The sequence below is a fragment of the Myxine glutinosa genome, unplaced genomic scaffold (assembly GCF_964187855.1).
Source record: "Myxine glutinosa unplaced genomic scaffold, kmMyxGlut1.1 SCAFFOLD_580, whole genome shotgun sequence".
NCBI lineage: Eukaryota > Metazoa > Chordata > Myxini > Myxiniformes > Myxinidae > Myxine > Myxine glutinosa.
Genome location: NW_027616677.1, coordinates 70977 through 96875, shown reverse-complemented (window position 1 = coordinate 96875; position 25899 = coordinate 70977). Strand labels below are relative to the sequence as shown.

The 25899-nt window shown below is 44.3% G+C and overlaps 1 protein-coding gene across 1 annotated transcript; it reads right to left on the bottom strand.

The window, feature by feature from the left end:
* Positions 1-562: 562 nt before the first annotated feature.
* LOC137420573 (uncharacterized) lies at positions 563-25899 on the bottom strand. The gene is given in 7 exon segments (XM_078768833.1): positions 563-638; positions 781-2750; positions 2919-3169; positions 24875-25018; positions 25105-25277; positions 25408-25501; positions 25605-25899. Coding segments are annotated over 7 exon segments (3003 nt in total).

Here is a 25899-nt window from a genome sequence, read left to right as displayed (position 1 = left end):
AACTCATCAATTGGCTTCTCAACAAAATGTTTTGCATATTTAATGTGGAGAAATGTGCAGAACCCTGAAAATAGAGAACGTGCAAGAACTCTCACTGGTGATAAATGTTTTTGTGCGTAAATAAACCCGATCGCTGACGAAAAACTTTGAACAAAGAACACTTTGGTGTTTTGGTGTACAAGTTGTTGATCTCCGATTGTGGCCAGTTCATAAATACACAGCGATACAGCAATACCGGTACTGCACATTGGTTCATAGTTTTGAGTTTTTTCATTGGAGAGAGCGATGACTTCAGAATTAGTCGAACACTCCGTAGGTACTCTTTGCTTCTCCCGTTGCTTGTTATCTCCATATGCATGTGTCATGGATTCCCTAATCCCTTCGGTTCTGGAATAAGCACCTCAACTCGGACACTGTGCAAGAGGTTTATTGAGGGATAAGGATAACATGCATGGTAGATATATGGGCGCACAAGCTAGTCGCACCTTTTGGTCCTCACGCAGCCAGCAACCAACAACATCTCAAGGAATCACAATTTGTATTCTGCTTCATATACTTTTCTTCAAAGGACAAGGAACTCAAAACATTTCCCCAGTTTCAAAGATTGCAGCAAGGAGAAAGGCTCGGCAGGCCGGGAGCTGCTCATAAAAAAAGAATGTTGATGCAAGGGCAAAACAAAGATTTTGTCAACAGCTTCCCAAAACCAGACAGTCAGACGCTAGGGAGGCAAATGGGTCATATTGCCCCCAATTAGCCTGAGTTTCGAATGAAATCCCTTACACATGTTTCAGAAGGTGCAACCCAGGTCTCAAAGTATCCACCTTCGTGTTTGTGTGATTGTGTGCGTGTCCAAAATGCATGTCTAGGTGTGTATGTTTGTGTTGTTGGCTGCTATCTCCACATGTGGGTGAGTATCTCCTGTGCGGTGTCTTCTCCCCCATGTGCATTAGTTTGTGTTTCTTTAAATTTGATAACTGATTGAAAACCTTCAAACACACAGCACACTTGTATGGTTTGTCCCCAATGTGAATGAGTCTGTGTTGATTTAAGGCTACTGGGCGACTAAAAACCTGAGAACACACAGAACACTTCTACGGTTTCTCCCCCGTGTGAATTAGGTTGTGGCTATTTAAGCTTGATGAATGACGAAAAACCTTCGAACACACAGCACACTTGTATGGCTTCTCCCCCGTGTGAATTAGGTTGTGGCTATTTAAGTTTGATGAATGACGAAAAACCTTCGAACACACAGCACACTTGTACGGCTTCCCCCCCGTGTGAATTAGGTTGTGGCTATTTAAGCTTGATGAATGACGAAAAACCTTCGAACACACAGCACACTTGTATGGCTTCTCCCCCGTGTGAATTAGGTTGTGGCTATTTAAGTTTGATGAATGACGAAAAACCTTCGAACACACAGCACACTTGTATGGCTTCTCCACCGTGTGAATTAGGTTGTGGCGATTTAAGTTTGATGAATGACGAAAAACCTTCGAACACACAGCACACTTGTATGGCTTCTCCACCGTGTGAATTAGGTTGTGGCGATTTAAGTTTGATGAATGACGAAAAACCTTCGAGCACACAGCACACTTGTACGGCTTCTCCCCCGTGTGAATTAGGTTGTGGCTATTTAAGCTTGATGATTGACGAAAAACCTTCGAACACACAGCACACTTGTACGGATTCTCCCCCGTGTGAATTAGGTTGTGGCTATTTAAGCTTGATGATTGACGAAAAACCTTCGAACACACAGCACACTTGTACGGCTTCTCCCCCGTGTGAATTAGGTTGTGGCTATTTAAGCTTGATGATTGACGAAAAACCTTCGAACACACAGCACACTTGTACGGCTTCTCCCCCGTGTGAATTAGGTTGTGGCTATTTAAGCTTGATGAATGACGAAAAACCTTCGAACACACAGCACACTTGTATGGCTTCTCCCCCGTGTGAATTAGGTTGTGGCTATTTAAGTTTGATGAATGACGAAAAACCTTCGAACACACAGCACACTTGTACGGCTTCTCCCCCGTGTGAATTAGGTTGTGGCTATTTAAGTTTGATGAATGACGAAAAACCTTCGAACACACAGCACACTTGTATGGCTTCTCCCCCGTGTGAATTAGGTTGTGGCTATTTAAGTTTGATGAATGACGAAAAACCTTCGAACACACAGCACACTTGTATAGCTTCTCCACCGTGTGAATTAGGTTGTGGCGATTTAAGTTTGATGAATGACGAAAAACCTTCGAACACACAGCACACTTGTATGGCTTCTCCACCGTGTGAATTAGGTTGTGGCGATTTAAGTTTGATGAATGACGAAAAACCTTCGAGCACACAGCACACTTGTACGGCTTCTCCCCCATGTGAATTAGGTTGTGGCTATTTAAGCTTGATGATTGACGAAAAACCTTCGAACACACAGCACACTTGTACGGATTCTCCCCCGTGTGAATTAGGTTGTGGCTATTTAAGCTTGATGATTGACGAAAAACCTTCGAACACACAGCACACTTGTACGGCTTCTCCCCCGTGTGAATTAGGTTGTGGCTATTTAAGCTTGATGATTGACGAAAAACCTTCGAACACACAGCACACTTGTACGGCTTCTCCCCCGTGTGAATTAGGTTGTGGCTATTTAAGCTTGATGAATGACGAAAAACCTTCGAACACACAGCACACTTGTACGGCTTCTCCCCCGTGTGAATTCGGTTGTGGCTATTTAAGCTTGATGAATGACGAAAAACCTTCGAACACACAGCACACTTGTACGGCTTCTCCCCCGTGTGAATTCGGTTGTGGCTATTTAAGCTTGATGAATGACGAAAATATTCAGAACACACAGCACACTTGTATGGCTTGCCCCCAATGTGAATGTATCTGTGTTTATTTAAGGCTACTGGACGACTAAAAACCTGAGAACACACGGAACACTTGTATGGCTTCTCTCCCGGGTGAAGTAGTTTGTGTCTATTTAAATTTGATAACTGATTAAAAACCTTCGAACACACAGCACACTTGTATGGCTTCTCCCCTGTGTGAATTAGGTTGTGGCTATTTAAGCTTGATGAATGACGAAAAACCTTTGAACACACAGCACACTTGTATGGCCTCTCCCCCGTGTGAATTAGTTTGTGTCTATTTAAGCTTGATGAATGACGAAAATCTTCAGAACACACAGCACACTTGTATGATTTGTCCCCAATGTGAATGTGTCTGTGTTGATTTAAGGCTAATGGACGACTAAAAGCCTTTGAACACACAGAACACTTGAACGGCTGCTCCCCCGGATGAATTCGTTTATGTATATTTAAATTTGATAACTGACTAAAAACCTTTGAACACACATAACACTTGTACAACTTCCCTCGTTGGTTGTTATCTTCATTCGCGGGTTTCAGCAGGTGCAACGCAGTCCTCCCACAACTTGATGTGTCCATCTCCATTTGATCCTTTTGACTTGATGCTGATAACCACAAAATCCTTACAACGCTTGTGCTGATTCTTCACAAATTTTGTCTCAATGTGGATGAGTCTGCAAAATCCTCAGGACACAATGAGCATGTGTTCAACTTCTCCCGAGTTTGTCCTTTGTGATGTTGAAATAAAACTGAGTAAGAAAAAAAGGAAAAACAGGAGAGAGAGAGAGAGAGCGAGAGAGAGAGAGAGAGAGAGAGAGAGAGAGAGAGAGAGAGAGAGAGAGAGAAAGAGAGAGAAAGAGAGAAAGAGAGAAAGAGAGAGAGAGAGAGAGGACAATTAGCATATTAAAAATCATTTACAAAAACCCTTTTTAATGAGCGATCATTCAAATTTCACCACCTCCCTACACCATCACAATGATACGTTCCACGTCGTGAATAACTTTTGAAAAATATATTCCATTCACGAAACCTCCGTGGAGTTGATTATTTCCCTGGTGATGATTAAAGGGCATTTACCAATCAATTTCAGATTCCCAAACAGAGGCACCAAGACTTGCTCATAGAGCTTGAAGTTGTTGTCACGTAGCGTGCTTGACCGAGTCTTCATCGTGCCTAATTAGTCTGCGAATAAAGATAGGTCGAAGTGCTTGTCTCTTCACACCCTCTTCAACCTTTTGGAAGATTAGACACTCCGGAATAGTGCAGATATACAAAAAGATATAGATGTACATCTCCTGAATGCTGTTATGCATTCCAGAGGGGCATTACATGACAGCTAAATATGACGGATATCAATCTATTCCAATTAAAATAAAGAACTCAATGCGATCATTAAACACAAGGCATGTTAATTTTCGGTGCTCAATTTTGAGAAAGAGATAATATTGGCTCTTTTAGAAACAGAAAGAGACAATATTGTCTTTTACAATATGTCGTCACTCAGAGGCAAAAGGTCAGAAACGTTCTCTTCTCTTCGCATCAGAGCTTGCAGGATCATGCGGCAGAATTTGCCAGGCACCACAAATAAGTCATGTTCCACTCCAGCTTAAATAATGGTTTTGCAAGTGCACCACAAGATAATATGTTACAGGATTTAGATAAAAGCAACAAAATGATACCGTGAAAGGTTGGATCCTGTCTTTACAGACTACTGAGCGCGATGAGGAAGGGTGCAGTGTGCATCCTTCTGGTAGATTATGGAACTACCCAGACTCTTCCTGGAGCTGGCCGTCCGACCAAACTGAGCACCTGGGCAAGAAGGACCTTTATCAGGGAATGGGCGAAACCCCCAAATCCTGATGTGCAGAGCTGACAGAGAAATACCCAAGAAGACACAAACCTGTAATCGCTGCCAGTTGAGCTTGTGCAAAGTATTGACGCAGGGGGTTGAATACCGTTACGTTTGTGGGGGTAGGTGACGAATTGCCATAATGGAGTTAGGATCGTATAGGTTTTAGAATGGAGCCTGGACGCGAAGAAGAAGAACCTCGATCTCATAAGTAGGGAACCTGTCAGGTGAAGAGTGTTTGCATGTCTCCATAAGGGGCGTGGTTCTTGTGTTAACTAGACAGGGCTTAAGATTAATTCCCCAGTGTGGAATTGACCCATGTGATTTTTCACGTTTTTTTTGTTGTTTTTTTTACATTCATTCAGCCGGCCGTGCAATGGGCTCCATTAGCCACAACACCGACAAGCCGATGGAACCCAGCACATTTGCCGATTGGGCTTAGCCCACGCCACAACCACAGAGGTAATCCTTCTCACTCTCCCCTCTCTGTCTGATGCTGGCATCGTGACGGTCGGTCGCGTTTTCCGTGTGCACCGTGGAGGGAACATTCGGAGCTTTATTGAGCCTTTACCACATTGGGGGCAGGGGGGGGAGGTGTTGTTAGACTCGGTGCTTCTCGAAAACCAGAAAAGAACAAAAACCAGAAAATTGTCTGAGCAGGTCAGACACAAGATTGTAGCCAAGCATGGACAATCTCAAGGCTACAAGTCCATCTCCAGAGACCTTGATGTTCCTGTGTCCACCGTACACAATGTTATCAGGAATAGAGTAGCCAACCTCCCTGGACGTGAACGCAAGAGAAAACCTGATCGAAGATTGCAGCGAAGGATTGTTTCAATGTTGGAGAAAGCACCTATATCAACTGCCAAACAGATTCAAACTGACCTTCAGACACAAGGTACGACAGTGTCAACTCGCACCATTCGTCACCAACTCAATGAATTGAGACCCATGAAGACCCCACTGCTGCTGAGATATTGACATAAGAAAGCCCGACTGGAGTTTTCCAAAACGAACCTGAACAAGCCTAAATCCTTCTGGGAGAATGTCATGTGGACAGATGAGATCAAATTAGAGCTTTCTGGTAAAGCACATCATCTCTATGTTAACAGAAAACAAAATGAAGCTTTCAAAGAAAACAACACCTTCCCTGCAGTCAAACATGGAGGAGGTTCAGTGATGTTTTGGGGTTGCTCTGCTGCCTCTGGCACTGGGTGCCTTGAATGTGTGCATGGCATCATGAAATCAGGAGATTACCAAGGCATTTTGGAGCACAATGTTCATCCCATTGTCAGAAAGCTGGGTCTCCAACGAAGGTCATGGGTCTTGCAGCAGGACTATGCCCCCAAAAATACTTCAAACAGCACCCAGGAATGGTTCAAGACAAAACGCTGGATTGTTTGTTCTCAAGTGGCCAGCAATGAGTCCAAATCTAAATCCCATTGAACACCTGTGGGGAAATCTGAAAACAGCAGTTGGGAGAAGACACCCTTCAAATCTGGGAGAACTGGAGCAGTTTGCACAAGAATAGTGGGACAAACTGCCAGTAGAGAGGTGTAGGAAGTGCTTGACTGCAGTTATTTTGTCCAAAGGTTGTGCTAAAATTTCTATTTTCTGATTTAAAGCGACAGATTAAGTTCTGAATCAAAAACAAATGTTCTGTAATATTAACAGTTAAATAAATAATAGTGGAGACCAAATAGTTTCGTCAATTTCAACATATTTTTCGAGAAAACTGTGAGTTATTTGAAAAAAAGTGCAAGGGTGCCAATATTTTTGAACACGAGTGGACCATTATATTCAAGAAAGAATATCGCACAGATCACTGACAAAGAAAGAGCAAGCGAAGGCCTATTATATTATTCATGTGATCATCTGTGAAAAAAATGCCTCCATAAACAGAAAATAAAAGATAAAAGAAACACAGATTCCTTCCATGTTGATCGATGTCAAGGTATACATTCTTTGCCCAAAGTAAATGGCACTTACCACCATGGTGTGGAACTTTCTGGATGTCAAAGCAAACGCCTCACCAACTGCTCGCACCTATACGGTTTTCCCACCTGGAAAACATGCAATTCACCAGATGATGCATCATGTCATGCAAAGCGTTAACCGAATGAAAATGTAACGGTTTACAAAAAATAGGATTCTTTATGAAATGGCCTTCCTTTAAAATCTCATGCACAATCATACAGGTTATATGATCAAATATTAACATGCATTATCAAAACTGCATTTTGTACGTACTTTACTTCGAATGACAAAGCAAATCTGTAATTGTGTTGAAAAAATAAACTGACTTTACAACAAATCTTGCTTGATATCCATTACCAAGGAACCTCCTGGAAATCTCGTGTTAATGAAGGAAAAAAAGACTCGTCTCTCGAAAGCGTTTGTACTGAGACAGAGTTTCCTCATCCACGTTTGTATTGTCTAATTTAATTTAAATATGAGATAAAAATGGAGGGGCAATGCACCGGTAAAGGGTAGCTATGTCTCTCTCTGTCTCTCTCTCTCTGTCTCTGTCTCTGTCTCTGTCTCTGTCTCTGTCTCTCTCTCTCTCTCTCTCTCTCTCTCTCTCTCTCTCTCTCTCTCTCTCTCTCTCTCTCGCCCCCCCTGCTGGCCGTTCGTGTGTTGGGCGTGGCAAGATGGCGTGCACTGGTGTTCGTGTGCTGTAGCTCCGTGCTTGTGTTGTGTTGTCCCCCCCCCCCCATTCCTTCCTTTCCTATCGCGCTTTTGTCGTGTCCTTCTTTACCACCTGTATCCCTTTCCCCCCCTTGAGACAGAGAGAGTGAGAGAAGAGCCCAAAGGTGAGAGCAGACCCGTTCGGTTCAGTTTACCTGCTCCGTCGGTGCTGTGTACCTTACTCGCGTCGTGTGAACTTTATTATTCATTATTTCATTTCGACTTTATTTATTTTGTGTCCTTTCCGCCTGGTCAAGGTGGAAAGGTGAGACATCGCCGTTATGGCGAGTGTTCGTGCACGGCAGGAAGGGTTTGAAACCCTAACAAGGAAGCATGCTTTCGTGTGTGTCCCTCCCGAAGGTGTTCCTACCGAGGACATTATCCTAGCTGTAGGGAATGTTATCGGCGATGAAAATGTCCGCGCCGCGTCGCGGATGAACCAAAAGTTTGTTGTTTTCGTGTCGGACGAGAAGTTCGTGCATGATGTTGTTAGTACCGGTCTGTCATTGAAAGGTGGGCAGTTCGTCATGGTTTCCCCGATGGACACACCGGCGATTAAAGTTATTATTTCAAATGTCGCTCCGTTTATCACAGATGATAAATTAATGGCTGTTCTGACCCGGTATGGAACTGTTGTTTCCCGAATCTCGATGATTCCCCTGGGATGTCGGGATGAACGAGTGAAACATGTTATGAGTTTCCGGAGACAAGCATTCATGGTGCTTCCTGATCGCGGCGACGATACAGGACTAAACATCTCGTTTAAAATTTCGGTAAATGATCGTCAATATCAAATGTACGCTTCGTCAGGCACCTTAACGTGCTTCCTTTGTGGAGCCTTCGGACACGTTAAAAGGTTTTGTCCCAAAGCATCTTGTACGAAGTGCGGCAAATTGGGACACACCAATGTGGGCTGTAAAAAAGAAAACGCCCCGACCGTGCTTCCTCATGCCTCGACCGTGCTTCCTCACGCCTCGACCGTGCTTCCTCACGCCTCGACCGTGCTCCCCGACGCTCAAACCGTGCTCCCCGACGCTCAAACCGTGCTTCCTGGCGCTCAAACCGTGCTACCTGAAGCCCCGACCGTGCTTCCCGACGCCCCGACTGTGCTTCCTGATGTCCCAACTGTGCTTCCCGAGGTCCCGACTACGCTTCCCGAAGCCCCAACCGTGCCACCTGAAGCCCCAACCGTGCTACCCGAAGCCCCAACCGTGCTTCCCGAAGCCCCGACTGTGCTTCCCGACGCCACGACTGTGCTTCCCGACGCCCCGACCGTGCTTCCCGACGCCCCGGTGCTACCCAAACCCAGTGAGATGGCACTTGGTGATGCTAGTACTGCTGACGAACCCATGAATGAAGAACTTGTCATACTGACCAAAAAACGGAAAGCACCACTAACAAATAGCCCCGATGGTGCGATAAAGAAGGCTGTCTTGGGCAGAGACACTGTCTCTGCAAAAGAGGGCAAAACGTTTACAGCAAACGAAAATATCGAACGCCAAAGTGGTAAAGAAGATGTTACTGATTTCCCAAGCTCTGAGAATAAAGCCGACATTGATCCGAACAATGCGGCCATTTTTGAGCCTGAACGCGAAGCCCCACCGGTCCCCCCTCCAGTAGCTGAGCGGACTGGTGACCAAACAAATTGCTCTGTCTCACAAACAGAAATCGTAACCCCGGCTACGCAGAGATCTGCGGCCATTTGCCAAAGCACACATAAAGAAAGTAAGCACCAGTCTGCTCGTGAGTGTGCACCAGAGTACCCAACGAAATCTCAGGAGATGCCTCCAGAGGAGCTTGTGAGAGCTGCAAGTAAGGCCCAAGATCCAGGTGGGACATTATCAGACCTGTCAGAGTCTGAGGACGAGGTGGAAGTGACTGAGCTGTCACAGTCATCAGCATCTCAGTCACAGATACCCCCCCAACACATCGTGTCGTTTCTAGCCGAAACGTACAGACAGCGTAACATAGTCATTAAAGACCATTTTGACGATTTGGCTGCATTCATCCACACTGCAAAATCCATAATTAAAACGCCTGAACAATTCGACCTGAATAAGTCACAATACCACAGGTTAAGAAAATTCATCACACGCGCAGGTGTAGAGTGTTCCCAGCCACAGGCTGATTTCATCAATACAGGATGAAAACTATAAAACTCGCAACCTTAAATATTAACGGTAGTGGTGCTAGACACCTCCGCCAGGTCCAAGTAAAAAACATATTTCAACGGAAAAAGGTGGATGTGATCTTACTTCAAGAAACTCACATCACACCAAATGTGGAACATAACTGGCATCAACTTTTTAAGAGCCAATGCTATTTCAGCAATTTATCAGCTTCATCTGCTGGAATCGGCTTCTTGCTGAAGCCAGGCCTCGTGTGTGAGTCATGCCATTTTCAGGAGGTAATAAATGGTCGGCTTAGCTCTCTCAAACTAGTAAGCCATAACTCCCATTACACTATTTTTAATGTGTATGCGCCAAGTGATAGCGTAGAGCGTAAGTCCTTCTTCACCGCAATGATAAATCACTTAAGATCAGTTGATTTTGATCATTGTGTGTGTGTCGGAGGTGATTTCAATTGCACCTTCGACCCATCGGTTGACAGAAATTCTGCCGAACCCCATCCTGAGTCCCATGTACACTTATCCAATTTTTTTAGCACAATGGGCCTCGTTGATGTTTGGCGGTTGCACCACCCAAGCACATCCCAGTACACCTGGTGTCGATGCGCCAATAGTCGAGTATCCTTGGCAAGGCTTGACAGATGGTACATCAACGTACCCTTTAAAAATACTGCGGTTTCTTCAAATATTTTTCCTTCCGTGTTTTCAGACCATCATATGGTAACCCTAAACCTTTCCTTTCCTCAACCCGCAAGTAGGAGCGCTTATTGGAAGTTTAATGTTAGACTTCTAGAAGATGGTATGTTTAAGGAAGCCTTTCGTGTTTTCTGGGCAAGTCTAGTAGCAAAGAAATCTTCCTTTTCTTCATCCAGCATATGGTGGGATAACATGAAATCTCAAATTCGGGTTTTTTGTCAATGTTTCCAATCACACAGCACAAACGACAAGCACATTACAATGGCCCGGTTGGAATTGGATATTCTACATTTGGAGAATAAATTGGCTCATGAAAACAATGACGCCAATTACCGGTTATTGCTTGTAAAGAAAGCTCTTTTAAGGGAGTTAGTTCAAGAGAAAGCAGCCGGAACATTAATTAGACTTAGAATACAGAATGTAAAGTTATCAGACACCCCAAACAAGTCTTTCTTTCATTTAGAATCCTTAAGCAAGCCATCACGGCTAATCTCTTCTGTTTTGGACTCAAGAGGCAACGTTGTTGTCAACGAAGATGATGTTAGAATAAACATTATTGAATTCTTTACAAAACTTTTTGAGGAGCAGACTGTTTGTAATGATACAATGATGGATTTAACCTCTCACCTCCCCTCCCTAACTGAGGCTCAACGGTTGGAGCTTGACCTACCAATCACCCTCCTTGAGCTAACCTGTGCTCTTGCTGCCATGGATTCAGGGAAAGCTCCGGGTATTGACGGTCTACCTCCCGAATTCTTTCTGACATTTTGGGACCTTTTAGGCCCTGAGTTGCTGAATGTTTTGGACACTTCTATACAGACTGGTATAATGCCGCTGAGTCTAAGAAGAGCCGTAGTGTGCTTGCTCCCGAAAACTGAAGATCCCCGACTTTTGGAGAACTGGCGACCGATCTCCCTGCTGTGCACAGACTACAAGCTTTTTTCAAAAGTACTAGCTAATCGACTAAAAAAGGTTATCGGTGATCTAGTACTGCCAGAACAGAGTTACTGTGTTCCTGGAAGATCCATCCATGATAATATTTCTTTAATTAGAGATCTCATTGATGGTAACCGTGTTAAAGAAGACTTTGGAATGATGTCGCTTGATCTTGAAAAGGCATTTGACAGTATCGACCATAAGTTTATGCATCATGTGTTACAGGCATGCGGCCTCGGAGCAAACTTTCGTTCCTACATTTCCTTGCTATACACGGATGTATTTAGTTTAATTAAGATTAATAATGTGCTGGCTCCCCCCATCAAGGTTCGGAGAGGGGTCCGGCAAGGGTGCCCAGTCTCTGGTTTATTGTTTGCTCTTTCTTTAGAGCCTCTTCTCAATCTACTGAGAAAGAAGATTTCTGGAATAGCACTCACTCCCATGAGTGCACCGCTAACCCTATGTGCTTATGCGGATGACGTCTGCATCTTTGTAAAAGATAAGGATGATATCGATATCGTTGTTGAGTGCCTGTCAAAGTTTCACGCTGCCTCCTCTTTAAAAATCAATTGGAACAAGAGCAAGACGTTATGGATACCCTCCCTTTATCGCAACCTTCTTCAGCCTGTACCACAGCCGCCCCCATCCCTCCCCGCAGGGTTGCTGTGGGGAAGTGAGGGAATTAAGTACTTGGGCATATTCCTTGGTTCCCCACAGTATGCTCAAAGAAATTGGGACGGGGTAATTGAGCAAGTGGGAGAAAGATTGAACCGATGGAAAAGGGTTTTACCTCATTTGTCCTTCAAGGGCCGTGTGCTAGTGATCAACAACTTAGTTGCCACAATGTTGTGGCATAAGTTCATCTGCCTGCAACCGCCGGAGGCCCTACTCAAAGCACTCCAGGGCAAACTGGTGGACTTCTTCTGGGGAGGCTACCACTGGCTACGACCCGATGTGATATGTCGCCCCTCGGCTGAGGGTGGCCACAACCTCGTCGACATCAAAGCCCGCCTAATGGCCTTCCGGCTGCGGTCCATTCAACGTCTCCTCTACATGGAACATCTGCCAGGCCGGCTCCCTGCACGCCTTGTACTGCAGCGAGCGGGTAGGCTCGGGTACGGGTTTGAACTCTTTCAAATGAACCTCCAGCATGTCGACATATCGGTTCTCCCTGCTTTTTACCAAAGCCTCTTAAATGCCTGGCAGAGCCTTTCTGTGAGTCGTCAGGCGGACACATATGTAACGAAAATGCTGGCACACGAGCCTTTGTTCTATAACCCTCTCTTTCCCGACATTCCAAAGAGTCGAGATTTTTGCCAACACTTTATAGCAGCTGGTATTGTGAAGGTGCGGCATCTCCGACATGACTCAGGGTATGGTTGGAAATCCGTAAGTGAAATCGCCGACCTGACAGGGATTTGGTCCCATAGGATGATTGCAAAAATTTTGAGGAAAATGATTCAGTTGGGACGGCAACTTGGCCTAACTTGGACTCGAGGTACAGAAGAAGATCCAAATGAGCCGACAGTGCCTAAATTAATTGTTGAACCCATTCAAAACGATTTGCCCCCTGTTAGCGATGGGTCAAAGCTTTTCCAGACAATGGACAGCAAGGGCATCTACAAGATGTGCCTCAAGCTGTTAAATGGGAACCCGTCGCTAAATGGAGTTACCCGATGGAAAGGATTGTTACCCGGAGGACCCCCCTCCGAACCTATCTGGGAAGCCATGTACAGTGAGCCCACATCCAAAAGAACAGGTGATCTCCAGTGGCGTTTGGCCCACTGGATTGTTCCCTCCAACATGTTTATTAGACATTTTTCTCCTGTATCTGTTTGTTGTCCCTTCTGTGCAGTCAATCAAGATTTGTTTCATGCATTCATAGACTGTGTACGATTATTTCCTTTGTTTCATTGGTTGAATTATATTGCACACAAAATGCATATTACTTTTTTCTTTGAGAAATTTCATCTTTTGTTTTGCCCCTAAACAAGATCCTGTATCTAAACTGTTTAGTTTCCTAATAGCAACTGCGAAACTTGCTGTTTATTTAACAAGAAAAGATAAACTATCTGGCAAACCGACAGAGCACTGCAATATCATGTTGTCTTTTAATGCATTGGTCTCAGCAAGATTGAAACTTGAGTTTACCTTTTCCAACGTGACCGGAAATCTTCAAAACTTTATTGATACTTGGTGTGTCGGTGGTTTTTGTGGAGTTGAAGAAAACGAATTGAAAATACTGTTATGAGATACTGATTATGTTTCTTATTTGATGATCATTTGGTGGTTTCTTCTTTTTGTTGGCAGTATTGATTTGATTGTAAAACACGTATGATTGTTACTTTTTTTATATTTTTATAATAAAAAGACTCAAAAGTCAAAGTCTCTCTCTCTCTCTCTTCTCTCTCTCTCTTCTCTCTCTCTCTCTCCTCTCTCTCTATCTCTCTTCTCTCCTCTCTCTCTCCCCTCTCTCTCTCTCATCTCTCTCTCTCTCTCTCTCTCTCTCTCTCTCTCTCTCTCTCTCTCTCTCTCTCTCTCTCTCTCTCTCTCTCTCTCTCTCTCTCTCTCTCCTCTCTCTCTCTCTCTCTCTCTCTCTCTCTCTCTCTCTCTCTCTCTCTCTCTCTCTCTCTCTCTCTCTCTCTCTCTCTCTCTCTCTCTCTCTCTCTCTCGCTCTCTCTCGCCCCCTGCTGGCCGTTTCGTGTGTTGGGCGTGGCAAGATGGCGCGTGCTCGTGCTTGTGTGTTGTAGCTCCTGGCTCGTGTTGTTTTTCATCCTCTCCCCACCAACCTTTTTACCTTTCCCCCTTCCTTTGGTTTTTTCCTTTTGTACTCTTGTCGTGTATGTTGACCTTTTTCCTCCCTTCCTGCTTCGTTACCACCTGTCCCTCGTTTTTTTTCTCCTCCTTCGAGACAGAGAGAGGGAGAGCCAGCACGGTAAGGGTTTGTTTGAACCACGTTTTTTCCTAACGTGGTTTAAACCGTGCTTTCGTTTCTAGTTACTTAATATATATATATTTTTTTCTATTCTTTTTTTTTTTGGGATTATACAAATCTATTTGCTTTCACTTCGTTTCTCCTTTGACGATATGGCTAATAGGAGTAGCCAAAGGCCTGCCGATCGTGTTACCGATGAGGGTTTATCGCGTAAGCACGGGCTGTGCCTTGTCCCACCGGAGGGAGTTGAAATGGATGACATTTTGCTTGCGATTGGGGATTTGATCGACGTGAGTAACATTCGTGCCGCGTCTCGTATGAATCACAAAATTGTGGTTTTTGTTTCGCAAATAAGTCTGGCCGATATTGTTGTGCAGAATGGTTTGACCTTGGGAAACGATCTGTTTGTTCCTGTGTCGTCGATGGACACGCCGGCAGTTAAAGTCATTCTGAGCAATGTTCCGCCTTTCCTAGGTAACGAGGAAATCCTACACAAGCTAGGTGAGTTTGGCACTGTCGTCTCTCGAATCATTAGGGTTCCTCTACGTACGAGAAACGGCAGGTTGAAGCACGTACAATCGTTTAGACGTTTTGTTTTGTTGTTCTAAAAGACGCAGCGAAGCAGTTGAACACCTCCCACACCTTTAAAGTAGGCGAGCATGAATATAGAATCTTCATGGCGACCGAGACCTTGATCTGCTACGGATGTGGAGCACACGGACACACTAAGCAGTATTGCCCAGACGCCAAGAAGACGTACGCTACAGCAGCTGGGTCGGCCCCCCCTGTAACTGATGCAGTGCCCCCCCGTTCATGAGCCTGGTGGAGTACAGACGCCCACACCAGAAGACCAGGGTGTGGAAAGTGGTGGCGGTGTTGCTGAGGTTAGTGCAGCAGGGGTGCACCCAGTCGATGAGGACAAGAGGCTGCAACCTCAAGAGAATATGGTCTTTGAGGAGGTATTGATGAAAGGCACCGAGGCTAAGAGGAACCTAAAACGTACCTTTTTGAGCGCCGAGGTGGAAGACAAAGGTAGCAAAGTGATACTCGTACAAACAAACAGTATCTCAGACTATCCTGATGATTCTCAGCAAGCTGGGCAGGGTGGTGACGAAACAGAGGAGAGTAGGACTTCACCCCTTGCTCTTGTTGAAGAAAATCAATGCAGCAGTATTGGTTGTGATGATGGCACCATTGTCCCTTGTGACAACGAGCAGTCCCAGGGCCTGAGTGACAACGGTTGTTGCTCACATCCGGTTGAAACGACCAAGGATGATGGTCCAAGCAGACCTATAATAGGCAGCAGTGGTGGCACAGATGTGCCCCTTGTGATGCAACAAGAAGACTGCAGTGGTGATGACACAGAAGGTGAGCCTGCTCCTGACACACAACAAAGGAGTTTCAACGTTGATGTGGTTAGGGAGCTGGATGAGGAAGCTCAAAGCCTTGTGTCTGTGAATGATCATCAGGGAGAAGAACAGATGGAAGCAACAAAGGAAAACGTCATCAGTTTCCTAAACGAGACGTTTAGGCAACGCTACGTTGTGATCAAAGACCATTTTCCCCGATGTGAAAACTTTTCATCAGGGCTGCAAGACCCCCTCCTGCAAAGAAATGACCCAATGGAAATCTCGGAGGCCCAATTTCAGCGTCTTCGGAAAGCGGTCACAAAGGCGAATAAGGAATTGCAGGCGGAGGGTGAGTTACCTTTGTAAATGGCTTTGCGAAAGATATGTATCGCATCCCTGAATATCAATGGGGGTTGTACCCCCTTACGGAAAATTCAGACAATTCAGGCGATGGAGAGGGTGAAAAGCCGACATCATCCTGATACAGGAGACTCATGCTACGAACACCCTGGTTGCTGAATGGGGAAAACTTTATCGAGGGCAGTGGTGGCTGAGTGGGTTTACCACACCCAAAGCTGGTGTTGCCATCGCCTTGAGTGATAGAATCCCTGCTCGGAAGATTGTCTTTAAGGAAATTTATAAGGGACATCTGATAGCGGTGGATTTCTATTGCAACACGCAAAGGATCATCATTGTGAACGTATATGCACCGAGTGAGCCCATGGAAAGAAGAGTGTTCTTTTCCACTCTGCATGACTTTGTAAAAGGACTGGATACAACCGCTTTCATCTGTGTGCTGCTGGTGATTTCAATTGCACTATCAATCCTTCCGTAGACAGGACCGGTCATGAACCCCATCCAGCTTCTATGAGGATTTTGGAGAACATCATCAAAAATCAGCATTTGAAAGATGTTTGGAGGTTGCAACACCCAACTTCACGGTGCTATACGTGGTGCCATGATGGGAGGATATCAATGGCAAGGCTAGACAGATTCTACGTGAATAAGCCAATGCTAAATGTGATGGCCACAACCCAGATACTCCCAACTGGTTTCACAGACCATTACCTGGTTTCAATGGGTTTTAATTTGCCTCTGACCTCAGGGGGTAGTGCGTATTGGTCACTTAATACCCACCTGCTGAATGATATGAGATTCAAAGAGGCTTTTCGAGCCGTGTGGGAAAGAATTCGGTCCTCCAAATTTGAACATGCTAACCTTCGACTGTGGTGGGACCTTGCAAAGGGTCAGGTCAAATCGTTCTGTCAACAATATAGTCTTTATGCCACTAAATTGCAAAATCTCTCGATTGATTCATTAAAGGCTGAAATTGCAGCCCTGGAGGAAAACATTAATACGGCTGGGAAAGACACTACAGGTGACCGGCTGCTATGGACTAAAAAGGCAATGTTGACTGAACTGGTACGGCAGCGAGCAATGGGCACCCTGGTACGCATGAGAATGAGTTATTTAACGTTGGATATGCCAAATAAGGCCTTGTTTGGTTTGGAGAACTCTGTTAAAAAATCACAACAGATTCATGGGCTACGTGCTGCTAATGGGCCAATAGTGACCTCCCAACAGGAGATTAAGTCTGTTTTGAAGGTTTTTTATACAAACTTGTACTCCCCCCAGAGCATAAGTAATGAGACCTTGCAGGAGCTGACTACCGGGCTTCCAAGACTTGAGGAAGACCAGCAACGCACATTGAACATGTCAGTTTCGGCTGCTGAACTTGAAACTGCTATGCGGAGCTTGAAGGATGGTAAAGCCTCTGGGATTGATGGTTTGCCCGGAGAGTTCTATAAGACTTTTTGGAAACTTGTGGGACCTGACCTGCTTGAGGTATTTGATGAATGCCTTCATGTTGGAGAGCTTCCCCTGTCCTGCAGAAGAGCAGTCATTTGCCTGTTGCCAAAGGCTGGGGACACTCAACTAGTCGAGAACTGACGGCCTGTCTCATTGCTGTGTGCGGATTACAAGCTTTTGTCGAAGGCCTTAGCAAACCGTTTGGGAACTGTGATCAGCTCTATTGTGCACCCTGACCAGACCTACTGTGTACCAGGAAGGTCAATTTATGACAATATTTTTCTGATAAGGGATATTATTTCTTGTAATAAGTACGTGCGTGCCAGTTTTGGGTTGTTGTTTCTTGACCAAACAAAGGCTTTTGATCGTGTTGATCATACATATTTGTTTTCTGTTCTGGAGTGGATGGGTTTTGGCGAAACTTTCATTTCCTATGTCAAGCTGTTATACACTAACACCTTCTGCATGATGAAAGTAAACAACAGTTTATGTCCCCCTTTTCCTTTCCGTCGGGGTAGCCGTCAAGGGTTTCCCCTTTCTGGACTTCTGTATATAATTGCCCTTGAACCACTCTTAGCATCCATCAGGCAGCGAATAACTCAGGATGTGGGAGCCGTTTTTGGTTCAAGATTTGTGGTCACAGCTTATGCTGATGATGTATGTGTTCTGATTAAGGGCCCAAGTAGTGTTGCTGCGGTGCAGCGTTGCTTTAAAGACTACTCTGCGGCCTCTTCCGCCGAAGTAAATTGGGGCAAGAGTGTAGCCTTATGGTGCGGTTCAGATAACCTTTCTTTAACACTGCCACCGTCACTCCCACATAATCTAGAGTGGAAAACAGATGGAGTCAAATATCTTGGTGTCTATCTCGGCAACCAGGAAGTAGAAACGAAGAACTGGGAAGGAATGATTGAACAAATTACACACCGGTTGAAACGATGGGAAGGACTGCTGCGATCTCTTTCTTATAAAGGCCGCTCTCTTGTTATAAATAACTTGATAGCAGCAAGATTATGGCATAAACTAATTGCCTTGCAGCCACCCAAGGAGTTGATACCAGCCATCCAGCGGGTCTTGGTTAATTTCTTTTGGAATGGATACCACTGGCTTCGGCCGCAAATACTGTACCATCCTCGGAAGGAGGGTGGACATGGAATTGTGGAGGTGTCCACCCGGCTTATGGCTTTTCGCCTACAGTCTGTGCAACGTCTGTTGTATGCTGAAGAGCTGCCCTGGCGCTCATTTGCGTTTTTCTTGTTGCAACAAGCGGGAGGCCTGTGTTATGATAGGCACTTGTTCCTGGTGAACCTTGACCGTGTCAGCTTAGTTTCAATCCCAACTTTTTATCAGGGTTTGCTGAGAGTTTGGAAAGGTTTTGGGGTTCATCGTTGCCTTGAGGCTTATAATTGCCGGATGTTTATCCAAGAGCCTATTTTCTATAACGGTTTTTTTCCATGCATTCCTCATAGTCCGACTTTGATTAGGAAATTTACTCAAGGAGGAATTGGCAAAGTTTGTGACCTGAGGGATACATCTGGGACAAAATGGATGTCTGCTGGCAGGGTGGCGGCCATTCTTGGTTTAAGATCCGTGCGTATTGTCAGCCAAATTATACGCATCGTCAAGAGGAAGTTTAAGGAGTTAAATATTGGCTGGGAAGGTATAAACAATGTCGAGGATGTTCGGCTGTCTTTCCCTGAAATTAAGGTGCTCCCAGCTCTCCAGTCGAATGGTGAACTTGTCTCTCCTTTTCATTTGGCAACAAAGGCTGGTATTCACAAGCTCCTTCGAGAAAACCAAGCATCACCCTTCTCCGGAGTAACAAGAGTGGCCTTGTGGTCCGAAAGGTTAGGGCCAGGGTCTCCTGCCACGCCACTGTGGCCTAATATGTACAAATTACCTATTTACGGGTTCCTCGCAGATATCCAGTGGAGACTAGCACATTGGGCTCTCCCTACGAACACCTTTGTTCATCACCTTGACAGCTCAGTGCCAGTAGCATGCCCCTTCTGTGTACAGAAGGAGGATCTCTTTCATGCCTATGTGAAATGCGAAAGACTAATACCTCTTTTCTTGATTCTCACACACCTTTTTGATCAGTTGTCTTTTCCTTTTACTTCACATTCTTTTATTTTTGGTGTATCTTTCAGACCCTCCTGCAAGGACTCTGGTGTCCTCCTAAACTTCTTAGCTGCTGTAGCAAAATACTCAATATATAAATCGAGGAAAATTAAAATTGATAATGGGCATGGGTTCGATGTTGTACCTATGTTTAAAGGGCTGGTGTCTGCAAGAATAAGGTTAGAGTTTGATTATTATGTGGCGAATGAAAATGTCAAACTCTTTGAATGCAAATGGTGTATCAATGAAGCCTTATGTGTTGTGAATGAATCGAATTTGTGCTTTTCTTTTTAACATTAAGAACTGTTGTTTTTTTCTATTTTTTTCTCTCCTGTAAAAATGTAACTTGACCTGGTGTGTTTTTTTGTGAAATAAATGGTGTTGCAAATTCAATTCTCTCTCTCTCTCTCTCTCTCTCTCTTTCTCTCTTTCTCTCTTTCTCTCTTCTCTCTCTCTTCTCTCTTTCTCTCTTTCTCTCTTTCTCTCTTTCTCTCTTTCTCTCTTTCTCTCTTTCTCTCTTTCTCTCTTTCTCTCTTTCTCTCTTTCTCTCTCTCTCTCCAAGTTCGTGAGCAAATATTACACTGGGTGGTTTGCAATTGTCTTCCAATCGTTAGTTATGGCAGGAATTTGGATGATTTTAACCCTTGAATGTAGTGATTGGGCCTCGGAGACCCACAAGGTATTTTTGTTGCAAAAACTATGCTGTTCAATTTTTTTTTGGAATGAGCCTCATTTTCAACGACTTTCATGTTGTTACACAAAATTCAGTGACATAGGAAAAAAATTCATTCAGGCTCGTGGGAAAATCTTCAGTCTTCACTTATAACCCGAAAATCCGACCCGATTGCAGGCCTGAGGCCTTCGAGGCCCCACATAAATGTTGTTGTACTACTATGTTATATCATTATTTTCTTGATATGAGCCTCATTATATGCTCCAATAACTTCGTTACAAATAATTCAGTGACAAAAATATGAAAAGTAAAAAACTTTACACTAATACATTTGTGGGGCCTCCCCCCAATGGCAGCATAGTTGTAGGATTTTTGACAGTTATGGACATATACATTCTAAATAAAAGGATTTGTGAATCATATTTTTTGAGCAAATACTCCTCCATGAGCCTCAACTTTTTAGAGAAAAAAAAGTTGAAAAACCAAGAACAAAATATTTTTTCCAAAAAAACCCAACAATGATTCATTACGTGTGTGGGATTCTTCCAACTAATAGGATTAATGATTCACATTTCTGAGCAAATACACATCTGAGCATCGACTTGGATTGAAAAAGGATATGAAAAAAAAATCTATTAAAAAAATTAATGAATTTAAAAAAACATCACACGAGTACATCCGTTGGGCCTCCGAGACCCAATGGCTGCGTTTATGCAGGATTTTTGATGCCTGCATCTAAGAATTAAGAAGTACACACCTGCGTGTTTCGGAATTTGTTCAGGATGCTGGCGATGACTCGCCTGCAGGGACGTCGCATAAATTGGTGAATCACCCTGAGTGTGAAACAACTTGTGTCCATCACCAACAGGTATACATACCACCACGTGATTGAGAGAGTCTGGTTTAGAGCACCAAGACCTACGAGCTGTGAATGCACGTCGAACGACAATGGATGAACGGACTGCACCTGTACTTGTTAGTCCCCGGCCGGTGCAAACCGGAGGGGACTATAGGTTTGCACTCCATCCCTCCGTCTGTCAGTCCGGAACGCAAAGAACAGTTTTCCGGACTTTTTTTCGAAACGCTTAATGCCCATGATTTCAAACTTGGTAGCCTACATGGTTTCCTCATGATATGTTACAGATCAAGTTCGAACTTCACGACGTTTCGATCATTTTTGACAAAGTTATGGCACTTTGAACTTTGGTAATTTCCCCAACGGTTTTTCCGGACGACAAACTGCCGGCAGGGGACGTGAATTGCAGCGCAATACTCACAATGCTTGTTTAACTTTGGTTACTTTACACGACGACGTTTACTTATTAATACAGCCGTAAACTTTTACTCGAATGACGGATTGTCGGTGTTAAAAGTTTGCGGTAAAGATGCAATTTACAACATAAAACGAATGAGAACTCTTCAATGTGAAGATAAAACTCGAACTTCTTGCGCGAATCGTGGGCGTTGAAAGTGGAGGCAAAAAGTTTGTTTGAAAAAGTTTTCAAAAGTCAGCCCGTGCCCTCCGTCGCTAAAAGAACTAGAACGGCACTTAGTAGAGAGCATAGCCATATCAGTCCATATCATATCATAACCATATCATATCACAACCTCCACCTGGTTGGCCATATCACTCGGTGGTGAAGAATCACTTAAAAAATTAAATAATTCTAATATCGGAATCCATATTCAAGATCTTCACCAAAATCGAATCTATTTGTTCTTATCACACGCATGATATGTCCACCAAGTGTCGTCCAAATCCGTCCACAACTTCTTGAGATATCCTGCTCTGTATCATTTTAGTCCTATTTTCCAATGGTCGTCTCTCGCTTAATTTTTTTAAGTTAAAAAATTCTAGTATCCGGATCCGAATCCAGATCTTCACCAAAATGTAATCATTTCGTCCTTATCGCATACACTAACTCTGCCAAATTTCGTCCGAATCCGTCCACAACTTTTTGAGATATTTCGTTCACAAACGGACAAACAGGGGTGAAAACAAAACCTCCATCAACTTTTGGTGGCGCAGGTAACAAACGGAAAAAGAAAGAAAGCAAAATGTAACACGAAAAACGGTAACACTAAACACTAAACGGTAACACTAAAACGGTAACTAAAACGGTAACACTACTAAACGTAAACCAGGGTAACACTAAAACCAGGGTAAAAAACGGTAACACTAAACGGTAACACTAAAACGGTAACTAAAACGGTAACACTACTAAACGTAAACCAGGGTAACACTAAAACCAGGCTAAAAACGGTAAAATAAAACGGTAACACTAAACGGTAACAAACACAAAACGGTAACACGGTAACACTAACACTAAACGTAACACTAAAAACGGTAACAAACGGAAAAAGAAAGAAAAAGAATACACGAACTCTGCCAAATTTCGTCCGAATCCGTCCACAACTTTTTGAGATATTTCGTTCACAAACGGACAGACAGCGGTGAAAACAAAACCTCCATCAACCTTTGGTGGCGCAGGTAACAAACGGAAAAAGAAAGAACATCCGACTCGAAAGTTTTCTCAACAAACTCTTCGGTTCTCGCAATATTTTGTGATTATTTGATCTCATCGACATACTTGTTAACCGAAGCTTTGTATCTCGGAGAGCGTGTCCACCGCGACAGCAAGAGGAGGCAATGGATCCTCGGCGATGTGAAGGTACATCGGACTCGACGAGCACAACAGGAGAATGAGCCCCGGATGGTCCTGGTTTTATAACAAACTCCTAAATCCCGATTACAATCAAGTACAATTACACTTAATGTTGAGCAATCAACATGTGATTAAGTGTCTTATTGAAATGTAAAGAAAACAATAATCGATGACAACACCTTTTTACATGAAACACTATCTTCAAAGTAACTTTACTGTGTGCACAGATTACATGATATAAATATTTAATTGCCTCATGAAAGCAAGAGCAAAGGCACGTGACGGATGACGCATCACGTGATGGGGGAGGTGCTGATGAACATTTGGAAGTTTCGTCAAAGATGGAAGTGTAAAAAATACGTTTTTGGTTTGAATTGTTCAGATCAATGTTTTGACGATGTTTTCAAACGATGCAGAAAAATATATTTAAAAATCGATGGAGGGAAACATCGAAAAGAAAGTTCCGTTTGTTCATTGCAGGAGAGTCCGAACTTTGAGATCGAAATGAATTCGCATGGAACATTTACCTGCCCTTCTTATACCTGTCGACTAGGGCATTGCCCGTACGTGGGTGCCCGTTCCTTGCCAAAAAAAAACAAAAACGCTACCCGTACGCTCTACCCCGCCCGTACGCCCGTAAACAAAAAAAACAACGCTCTTCGCTTCCGCCCTTCGCTCTGACTGAATTGGGAAAAATAATGCGCATAAGAAAACGAATTACGAACCGTAATGGCGGTCAGCTCGTAACGCGCTCAGCTCCGCTCGTCTCACATCGGCCACGCCTACGCAACAAAGCGTTCTGTGATTGGCTGCCGGAAGTGAAGTCTTCACTGTCCGGAAGTTCGCAAATCGCAGTTACGATGAATCGTTTTAATTTAATCGCAGTTTGAATTCGTTTTAAAACATAGTTTAACGGCAACATAGTTTTCCAACGTGAAATAAATGAATACGCTCTCAAATGTGCCGTCCGAGGCAAAGTCTGATCGCCACATTCGGCACACGTGATAGCTCGCTGCTCTCTGATTGGTTGAAGCGTTTTTTGGACATAGCTCGGTAAGTACTTCTCCGATTAATTTAAAACCTTGAAAAGGCACATCCTCGGGTCCCTAGCAATATACCTGGCAAGTTTCAAGTATATCGGACCGGTAGTTGTCGAGAAACAGCGGTCACAGACAAACATACATACATACATACATACAAACATACAAACATACACACAGAGATTAGTGGAATTATAGATAGATGAAGTTACATTCATTATAAAACATTGAATTCCGAGTCCCACGGACCGATTAGGAGAAAGTAACCATCTTGACTTCACATTATCCATGTCTCAGAGAGCTGCGAACAGTCCAACAGTTGAACATAAACAAGAATCTTCCTCTTCAAGTTCCTGATTATGAAACACATGTAGTTCGGCTGTTTCATTCATGACATTCCTCTTTACATTATAAATAAATATTTCCGCAAATTCAACTCACAGGGAATATTTTGTGACTTCAATTCGTGTCATTGTGAAATTTCACATCCTCTCGGTACGTAATTAATCGACAGTGTTAACTTCTTCCATACCCGAAACAACACTGAAGAGCTGAATAAATTCATCATCATATATTCTATTGTGTGAACTATAAGGTCGGAAGTATCAATACCTGAACCCGTTTACGATAAGGGAATTCTTATCAACATTCCCAACTCGCATCAAACTTTTCTCCACTTCATTTCACCCTTGACAGTTTATCCGTAAAACGAGAAACTCGATACAAGCGCCGAACAAATGATAATCGGTTCAAACGCCACAACATCCGCGTCTCGTCCAGCTCGGAGCCGCAGGGAGCGGCACACGTCGGGTGTGGGAGGCAGAGGGGATGGTGAGAGGTTAGGGCAGAGGGGATGGTGAGAGGTTAGGGCAGAGGGGATGGTGAGAGGTTAGGGCAGAGGGGATGGTGAGAGGTTAGGGCAGAGGGGATGGTGAGAGGTTAGGGCAGAGGGGATGGTGAGAGGTTAGGGCAGAGGGGATGGTGAGAGGTTAGGGCAGAGGGGATGGTGAGAGGTTAGGGCAGAGGGGATGGTGAGAGGTTAAGGCAGAGGGGATGGTGAGAGGTTAGGGCAGAGGGGATGGTGAGAGGTTAGACGTCTTGATCTCAGCTCTCTCGAGCTCACGGTGTTTCCCAGTATTCGGACAGTCCGGGTTGTCGATTAGGCCACACATCTCTAGCATCTTCTCAAAGTACTGAGCACGGGTTGACGTCGTACGGCACCATCTTTGTAAGGCACCGGACATGGAGAAGAGCCCCACGAATCCACCTGGAGAGATAAATAATGGAGTGATAGAAAATATTTTAACACTAACTTTCATCTAAAACACCAAAGTAGTTATAGTATTTCAGTACCTGCTGACTTGGCGAACTTCATGAAGGTCTCCTCCATCGTCTTGTCCACCAGGCTGAGAGCACCAGGAATGAGAGACCGTGCCACTGCGATGCCACACTTCTTCAGCAGCTGCTTGGCTCCATGATGAGACTGATTGATATTTGTCAGGAACTCCTCCAGCCACAACAAGTACCTGTAGAGGGATAGAAAGGATGAAAGTAACTATTTCATCACGACTACAAATCAGATAATGACATCATTTCTTCTAGTTTACTCACCATACTAAATTTAAGATGCACATTTTAGGCTGAAATGACATTTACCTGGAGTAGTTTGGCCCATCATATGCAAAGAATAGGTCTGCCATATCCCCGTTGCACTTGTGGAAGAGGGCCAAGTGTTTGTCTTCACAGGATACTGCAACATTAGGATCAGACGGGTATGGTCTTTCACACTGAGCCAGAATGTAGTGGTCTTGCCGAGGTGGCCGGCACGCACCTTGTCTTCATAGGCCACATACTTCTCGAGGATGGTGAGAGTGGAGGGTCCTGCAAAGTCAGGTCGAGGGTCTCGCGACTACATGTCTGCATGAGATTGAGCAGGGCCTCGGGGTTAGTGACCTCAACTTTCTCCTCCTCCGTGAAACTCTCAATTAACAACCGTTTAATGGTTTCACTGACTGTTTTGAGACAGAACAGGGCTTTAGTGTATGGCCTCCCACTCAGCACACTATTCAGGCAGCCACTTGTGACGAGTCCAGCCTCAATGAGGATTTCAGAGTAGCCTGAGCCCCTGCATTTGTGACCAGTCACCAT